The sequence below is a fragment of the Rhododendron vialii genome, chromosome 1a (assembly GCF_030253575.1).
Source record: "Rhododendron vialii isolate Sample 1 chromosome 1a, ASM3025357v1".
Classification (NCBI taxonomy): domain Eukaryota; kingdom Viridiplantae; phylum Streptophyta; class Magnoliopsida; order Ericales; family Ericaceae; genus Rhododendron; species Rhododendron vialii.
In genome coordinates this window covers 8,889,400-8,898,938 of record NC_080557.1, presented here as the reverse complement: position 1 = coordinate 8,898,938, position 9,539 = coordinate 8,889,400, and the positions used below count along the sequence as shown (strand labels likewise).

Sequence of the window (9,539 nt, the reverse complement as noted above, 5' to 3'; positions counted from 1 at the left end):
TCATTCCCCACCTCAAAAGTCAATCTCTTGTGTTCAACTTTTGCTGGACAACCAACCACAAGATAAAGGACCACTTAGGGATATTCTTCTTATACCAAACCAGATGAGCCCAATCTTGAACCGGAAGTTTCACCCTGATAGCTTCCCATGCAAAAAATACTGAAAAGCCTCTAGGATGAGGGAGCCACACGACGGAATCTTCTTGTAAACAATTTGGCTGAAAATCTGGGGGGGTGTGAACTGCTATAAACTGAGTAACCCTATTTCTTTGCCTAGAGGACACCTTTGAAAGCAAAGACCTGCCAAGATTGTACACACCACTCTCACCAAATCTTTTAAAAAGGGGACCCAGAGGATCCCAATTATCCAACCATAAGTGAGTATTCTAACCATTGCCAACCTGGTATTTAATGAGGGATTGACCCAAACTCCTGAGGTTCAACACCTTTCTCATTGTCCAAAAGGCATCACTTGGGATGTCCATGGACCAAAAACATTGACCTTTTATAATATAAGTATGTATCCATTTTTTATCCAGAGAGTGTCAGCTTTATTACAAATGGCCCAAAGGTGTCGAAGCATTGTGGCTTTATTTCATTCCTTTATCCTCCTAAAGCCAAGACCACCCTCCTCCTTAGGGTTGCAAACATGATTACATTTGACTTTAGCGGCAGAGGACTTAATCTCTGAACCTGACCAAAGGAAAGCCATCAAAGTACTCTCAATTTCTTTGATGGTTTTGCTAGGAATAACAAATATGGAGCTCCAGTAGACTTGCACAGAAAAGAGCACTGACTGAATCAGCTGTGCTCTACCTCCATTTGAAATCGGCCTATTTGACCAACCCTGAATCCTTTTCAAAATTTTCTCCTTAAGAATCAAGCAGTCAGCAGCCTATAAACGAGTAGATATAAGAGGAACACCAAGGTACTTTACAAGGACGTGAGCTTCAGGAATGGACAAATACTACTCAAAGTAAGCTTAACAGTCTCAGAAACCCCCGCATAAAAAATAGAGCTCTTTTGCATGTTAGGTTTGAGACCAGAAAAAGAATGAAAATCTGTCAACAATTGATTAATAAGACTAAAAGAGTCTTGAGAGGCACCACATAGGATGAATAGATCATCAGCAAACACCAAGTGAGTCAGGCCTATACTTCTGCATTTAGGATGAAAGTTGAAAGGACCCATATCCACTCTAGAATGAAGAAGAGCTGTAAATGCCTCCATAACAAAGAGGAAAAGATAGGGAAACAGAGAATCACCTTGTCTCAAACCTCTCTTGCCCTGAAAATAACCCTCCAAAGATCCATTGATGACAACAGAATATCTTACTGAACAAACACAACTTTTGACCCATTTAACTCTTGTTTGCTCTTTCACCTCAAGGTAATGGAAATTACCGACTTCAAAGGGTTGAAAGAAGAGTGGGAGATTGTGGACTATTTTCAACATAATGCAAAGGTTTTGGAGAAGGTGAACATTGATTATGGTTGTGGGGGTTCAAAATGGACAATACATGCCTCAAGGACTTAAGATGGTGCAGCTCTCTAATAGCGGACTTCTTTTGGGTGCTGTGCGTTATTCTCACTTCGTTAAATTGGCTTGTGAAATGAGTATCATTTTGTCAAATTATTACAATCAGAAACAGCACATATTTTGTATATTTCATGTTACCCCGGCCTCTGGTGAAGTAGGTGACTTGGCATTTGTTCTGTATGAAGTTTTGATAGCCATGGTTTGTCTAATTGGCTTCAAACCTGTGATCGGTACAATAAGGCATTGCGTTTATGTTTTTCTATAGTTCTTTGCTGCTATTGAGTTTGGCCAGATCCGCCAGGTGATGGCTGATTTTTTAGTACGTGATAATGGAAGCTGATGGAAAATTTCGAAGCTCATTGAATTGCCTTGGCGTTTGCTTAGTGAGGAATTCTGAAATGTCTGGAGCACATAGGCATAACAACACTCATGAATAAAGGGCATAGCAATTCGAGACTTCACTTATGGTATCCCTCGCAGGCTCCACCCTGACGTAACATTTACTATTAAGGTCGTAACATCACCCATCAAAGGGAGTAGTATTTGCCTATATTAAAGGATGTAACTTTTGCTATGATGTCCCCGGGACAAGGCGGTATTTAGCCTTTTCCTTTTCGTTATGATTGTTTGTGGTGAGTGCTGTGATAATTTTGGCTGAGAAGTAGGGGATATAGTATCACCGGGTCACCATAGAAGCTCCCTCTTACTAATTGGAGTGTGAGTTTTTTTGTATTTGGGCGTGTGTGGAAATTTTGGGAACGGTAATGAAGATGCAATGCCTCGAAGTGTTTTTGAACCATTTTTTTTTTCCTTTGGTGGAAATTGGAAAGATATGCTTGAACCATATTGAAGATGTAATGCCTCAGAATAAAATTTGTCCATTCACATGGCTCGTATCGCAATGCTAGTAGTGAGTCTCGCTGTCTCACATATGTTGCAATGCATGACATGAATGTACCTAGCTCATACATATGTTTGTGTGCAGATGTACTGTATATGTAGCATGTCTTTGCACATGCATATATGTGTTCCTAGTTAACCAAAATTTCATTACTCCTTTCTTTAGAAGTTGGCAAACACTTAAAAAAAATATGAATGCTATTGGGGATTGAGTTCTGCAAGTGTATCAAGTTCTGAGTATTAATTAAAAGTCCCCAGCGGAGTCGCCACTGTAGGCTACCACAGTTCCGAGTGACGGGGCCCTTCGGACGGCCCAAAAAATAGAAGCATTTTTTGAGTATTTGAAAAATGGAAGAGTCGCCACCCGAATTTGAGATTTGCCACCCGAAAAATCGTTTTGGTTGAAAATGATTTTTGAATTTGAAAACTAGAGATTGTTTTAGGTGTGCAAGCCATGTTATGAGAGGGGAAGGGTTTTATGGCACCCCTCTCACCCGACACGGAGTCGGTCTCTACTCAAAGTTGGTGGGATTTTTTCTAAAAATATTTTGTTTCAAATAAAGCAACTAGCACGTATTTATAGACAAAACAAGTAAAAGTGTATCATGTGCTCGTGTACAGAATAGAGCACTAACCTGATGCAAAATAAAGGAGTGCAGAAAATGAAAAAAAAAGTCACTGGAAGCACTCCTGAGTGCTCAGGACCACAACGCTCGGGAATGCAGAAAATGAATTTTTTTTTGATGATCCAAGCCGCTCAATGTGTTCAGAACGTGATTTTAAGGGTACTTATTAGATATCAACAACAAAAAAAGGACCGGAAAGGGCTTCATCTGAACAATTTTTATTTGAACCATTCGATAAAAAACAAATAAAAACTACTCGGATGAAGCTCTTTCCGGTCTTTTTTTTTTTGTTGATTTCTCGTGAGTACCCTTAAAAGCATATTCTGAACACATTGAGCGGCTCGGATCATCGCAAATTGGTCGGAAAAGGGTTATATGTTGGTATATATATAAACCTCAAAATTAAATAAATTAAATACGGGTCTCTACAAGATTTCATCTCGGAAATGAACGGCTTGAATGCTCGAGTGGTGGAGATGGGATTTGGACCGTTGGATTATCGAACAGACGGCTCGGCTGTGCACAGGACACGGTGCTGCACAGTACCATCCCCTGGTCCCTCTAACCACTTTGGTCTCTCGCCACAAATTTTCTTGTTGGATAGATCTAGCATTCGTAGATTCTCCGCAAAGTTTTGTTAGAAATTTGGGAACTCGGTTATGTGTCTCTAAAGTGTAAGAAATTTGGGATCTCAAATTGTGAATTTGGGAAGATAATCTAAAATGAGAATGAAAAAGCTCTTCCTGGGATGATTCTCAAATTGTACCTTGCTAAAAGTGTAGTTTTCATAATGCATTGTGAGAGAGATCATTCTCACAATACACATCCCAAACGAAAAAAAGTAGGAAAATGCACAATCTACAATCTCCCTCCCAATTTGGTGACACGTAAAAATATCGCCAAAAGCCTATTTTTTTGTCTATTATCTTTGGTGACACCTTGGCGACACAAGAAGAGGTGTCATTGTATTCATGACGCTAAAAGTCAAGGGTGACAAAAGTTTGTAATTGTCACGGAATGTTGTTAACAGTGACACAAATTTGGTGTCACCGAAGAAAGATTTTTAGTGACATAATTGTCACCGTTAGTAATGGTGACAACAATTTGGTGTCGCTAGAAATAACCTTCCGTGACACAGTGGTGTCGCCAAAAACTAACTTTTCGTGACAGGGGGTGTCACCAAAGAGAATGCGACATTGTGACAAGTTGTGTCACCGTTGGTCTACTTTCGGTGACAACAATGGTATCCTATCACCAAAAGGTGGGTTTTGGCGACAACAATACAGGATTGTCACCCAAAAGTATGTTTTAGTGACAGGTTCTATGTCGTGGTTGCTTATTAGACTTTCAGTGATATTGTGACTCGTTGTCTCCGTTTGTATGCTTTCGGTGACAAGATTTGTGTCATGTTGCCCAAATATGTCACCATTGGTGTTTTTTTGTATTGTATTGGCCCTAAATATGCTTCATAAGGTATTCCAGCTTACTTTATCCACATAATGAACAAACTCGAATGTATTTTCGATGACCCAGTCACCCAAATACAAGTCGAGCCTGAGTAATCTTTGTTTTGCTTCACAGAACAGGAGGATCGAACTATTAGGATGGTTGTTTATTCAGTCGATAACACATTCCCCTTTCCCGGGTAAAAGATAAACTCATTTTGCTAAAAGCATCCTACAAAATAAAAATCCAGATTTGCTAAAAGCACTTTGATTTGGCCTGTTTGGATTGTGCCCTACTCCCCTGTAGTGCACTCATGCACTCAGGGATGGATTGACATGGGGGCATGTGTCCCCACTCAATTCCAGGATTTTTTTTTTGAAGAAATTAGAAAATTAGTTTAGATTATATTAAATACCATATATGTTAAGTATTTCATGAATTGATTGTAGTGGTGCAGTGGTCAGGTACCTTCACTCCGTTTGGTTTAACTTTTTGAGAGTAACTTTTAACTCTCAGCACAGTTTTCAATAAATCTTTCTCTCTATCTCTCTCCACTCATTACCACTCAAACTCTCAAAAATAACTTTTAACTCTCGAGACTAGCCCTCTCTTTCTTTTTAACGAAGTGGCCTGGTATTGAACTCGCAACCTCGTGCACAAAGGAGGAATCAGTGAGCCACTAAACCACAACACTATCTGTTTTTCATATCGAACTATATACAAAAACTAAGTGGCCCATTTTCAAATCCCAGCTAGGGCCTTGAAAATCTCAGGATCGGACCTGATCATACATATTATAAAGCTTATTGCATATGATGAAGTCTAGTTTTGTATTATTGTGCTTGATTATCATTCTCTATTCATGGTCAGTAGATATTGGTGCCCCCACAAGAAAGAATTTCTGGTTCCATCCCTGCATGCACTACAAGGTCCTCGGATCCCCTGTAATGAGATGAATTTTTGCATAAACTCCAAACGATCGATACTACACAAAGTTGTTTTTGATCTTTGATTCGCTGCAGCTGCATCATTGAATTTTACTCTGTGAGTTGAAGTTTTGCTATGCGTATTTAGAACTTAAAGTCAAACTTACAGTTTAGTCATTCTCCTGAATTTATTTTTGAACTTTAAGTCTATACTTGGCAATGTTGTAATTGTGTTTGAGTAGGATAAGCAGAGGCGGATCCACGGTGAGGCACATAAGGTCGTGCCCCCACAGCCCCACCGAAGCAAAAAAAATTTCCCCTACTGCCGTTATATCAGTTCGTAGCTCAGGCAATTCATTTACACCATTCTCTCTCTCTCTCTCTCTCTCTCTCTCTCTCTCTCCATACTCCCACTGTCCCACACCCATAAAGCCATCTCTCTCTCTCTCTCTCTCTCTCTCTCTCTCTCTCTCTCCATTCACACACAACCTCCCATCATAGCTTTTACTAATTGACTATATATTGAAACTTGAAATGTGAAATTGAAGATTTTAATATTTTGTTGGAAACTATATTGAAATTATTTTGCATCTCTATTGTTAATTTTGGCTAAATAAAATAGTACGTACTTTTTATTCTTTCTTTGTTAAATAGATTAGGGCTCTTCATGTATCTTTTGATTGTTTGGGAAAATTGGTCATTTATTATTTACTTGTTTTTTAACTCGATGATGGATGTTTATATTTAGTTGCGAATTATCGTTCTTAATTTTTGATTTCTTTTCTTAAGGTTTTGTGCCCCCACTTTGTGTAAATCTTGGGTCCGCCACTGAGGATAAGTAATAAGTTTAGACAAATAAGTTCAGGAGAATGCATGATCTAAACCTATTTGTAAATAAGATCCAAAATAAGTTAAGATTCTAAAATAAGACCACAAGAATGCATCCTTAATGTCTGCTTCCCGAAAAAAGAAAAAAGAAAAATCTGTTTTGAGTTGTATAAATATGCTTCATTTGAATGTGTAAGCTGTTGTATTTCCCCGTTACGGTAGAATGGGAGGTCTCAATTTTCAGGTTTACCGCAGGAGGAACACAATGAATTGAAAAACAATCAAATACTACAGCTAGAGGTGACAATACTGAGGTAGGCTAGCTTTGGTAATTTTCGTTTTCTGGGGAGGTATATATGTTCGCCTTCAAGTATGTAGTTATACTTTGTGTAATTCATTCCTACGGGATGATTTTCTGAGAAGTAGATTGTGAAGAAGGTTGAGGTTATTCATTTGTTCAATCAACACTCCCTTGATGAATACTGCCACAGAATCTCCATCATAGCTTTGCCCCATACGATTCGAGTCCATTTTACTTCGATACCTAGTCCTCATGGCTTTGGAATTTCGAGAATATCTTGCGGGAAAAAGCCCAAGCGAACTCATTGAAAGAGATGTATATGATTTGATGTTTAGGGAAGCGAACTTGAGTCATCCGAGGGCATATAGGGCGATGGAAAAAGTTGTAATGCAGAATAAGTACCTATAGTTCTGGATGAAATTCCAGCCAAAAAACTGGGTAGTAATGATATTAGTGATCAAACTCATCCTTCATGGATGTAGTATTGTAAATTGAACCGGTAATTATTTGCTGTTTAAGGTTTAGGTTGAGTTGTAACGAGCTACTGAACCGCCTCGTAGACTTGTAAAGTGGTGTATTGCAATAAACAAAGGCTTACTGATAAATGTTCTATTCTCTGTGTGTTGGTCCAAAAGCAACCCAAGAGGGGGTGAATTGGGTGTCACATTGACTTTCTACAATTTAAAAACTAAGTGCGTGACAAAAATAAATCAGCACAGTAACAAGATGGAGTCTACTCAAAACAGACAGCAGCACAGTAACTTAACAGATAAAGCAAGCTAAAAAAATCAGAAAACACAGCAGATGCAGAGAATAGTTCAATTGATTCTTAGACTTTAATGTATGGTCGAAATCAACTAAATAAGCAAGCTATTTCATCCCAAGTCAGATTCGAAGATATATCAGTTAACTCAAGCAATATAGTATGCAAAACGTAAAGTAAAAGAGTAAGGGAAAGAGAAATCAAACACGAGGATTTTATAGTGGTTCGGTCCGCAACTTCACGGCCTACTCCACTCTCCAAGTGTCCTACTCGGGAATTGTTGCACTATCTCCAATAGTTGTTACAAACATCTAGCTTCGCGGGTGCTAGAGAACCTTATAACGATCAATTACTCCGAATTCACTCCCAACTAGCTAAGACTCTGGTGCTAGTCACATCTAAATCCCAAATGATTTTTCTACCCAAAAACCACTCACAAAAACAGTTTCAATCTCAGACAAGGGTGTGAAATCCCTTTACAATATGGTTCAAAGAACAACACTCAAACTAGTGTAGATATTCAAGATGTAAGCCTAGAATTGAATGATCAGTAGACAAATTTGCAGGTGAGAGCTCACTGGATTTTTTCTTCAATAGTTGGAGATCAGTTGTTTCCTCCGTCTTCTCTTTTTAACCATGAAGACCCAATTGAACGTTAGAATTTCTTCTCCTAGCCGTTGCAAGAAATCAGCCACAATATTACCTTATTTGCTTCCTCATTCAATCTCTGTATTCCCAGCAGATTTCTTCTTTCCTTACAAAACTTTTCCAGCCGTTAAGAATTAGGAGGAGATTTTCCTTAATCTCTCTCCTTCTTCAATTTACTTGTCTATTGGAGATAGCAATTTGATGAAGAATATCCCTTCAATTTGAATCCTTGATTGATCCGAAAAACCCTTTGATTCTTCGCCAGCCGAAAATCTCTTCCCTTTGATAGTTTCCATATATTGTCGTTCTTATTTTTATCGTAGAAGCATAGGTCAGGAAAGTTATTCAGTGTATCAATCTCACAGCTTGTACAACTTATACAAAAGGGTATTGCTCATAAGTACATCCCTTCAAAAACAATGAATAACATAATTAGCCCAATAAGAATATATCTCACCAATGAAGCCCAATTGACTAATGTAATTGTAATTAGGTCGTGTTTGTTATCATTAAAATCAAGAACCTTGGGGCTAACACCGTGGTTAAATTCCACGAAATATTTCTACCGGAGTAAAACATGGGTTTAGCTTCATGCATATTATTATGTTTGTCGAGTGGTGCTAGAACAATAATCGGTTGAGGAGATGGTGGTAGTTTCTAGTACTACTGGCAAAACAATCAGCCACTCTGTTAGAAGTTTTTTCGTGGTGCAAATACTGGATATAAGGGATGAGAAAAACCTTGTCACGGAGATTTCCGCAAAAAAGTGTTTATGGTGTCAACCGCGACCGTTTAAAAGTGTTTTCGATGGTCTAGATGTTAATGAAACTTTTCCGAAAAATAGCTGGAAAAATTTTATTAAAATTCAAACCGTCCAATACCGAAACAAACGGCTGAGATCGTTCAGTTCCGCAAATGGCTTATTCACGACTCCTCTGTGAATAAATCAATCTCATAAGTGATACATGGTTTGGTCTTAATTATTCTTTTTGAAACCACAAGCAAAAGTATTTGCATTAAGACATCAAATTACATGCATGCTAATTGGGACAAGGATATGGGGTTCAGGGACTCGACATTTTGCATTAAAACATGCATCAAAAAATGCAACTGACAAAGAACTAAATACACAAAATTCTCAGGATCTGCATGCAGCTGCATTTGCCAAAGATCAATGACCGATTGGCGAAGTTATTTGAAGACTATGAAACATGTGTACCATAGGGCGAGACCATATATATTTCAGTACTACTCGTTCTAGCCATGCACCCCACTTATTATATTTCCTTCCTGCAAAATCCCAGAAAAAGAAAACGTTAAACACCAGTAGAGAATATTGACCTTTTGGATTACTACTCAATGTTCGGATTTTGGGAGAAACCGTTATAATTCGGATTGAATTCAAATGAAAACTCATTTGTTTGTTGTGAACGTCTTACTTATTCCTATAAATAGCAAGCAAATAATTTGAACGTACGCAACTAAAATGTTGAGATAAGAATGACTTAATGACAATTTTATGGATGGACATTAATTTGAAAAGCACTTACCCGGAATATTGCA

General features: G+C 38.3%; 1 protein-coding gene across 1 annotated transcript; it reads right to left on the bottom strand.

The window, feature by feature from the left end:
• Window positions 1-594: 594 nt before the first annotated feature.
• LOC131327544 (uncharacterized) lies at window positions 595-1,454 on the bottom strand. The gene is made up of 2 exons (XM_058360700.1): window positions 987-1,454; window positions 595-894 (listed from the first exon to the last, which is right to left on the bottom strand). The coding sequence occupies exons 1-2, from the start codon at window positions 1,452-1,454 to the stop codon at window positions 595-597; spliced, it is 768 nt and encodes a 255-aa protein (XP_058216683.1).
• Window positions 1,455-9,539: the final 8,085 nt, after the last annotated feature.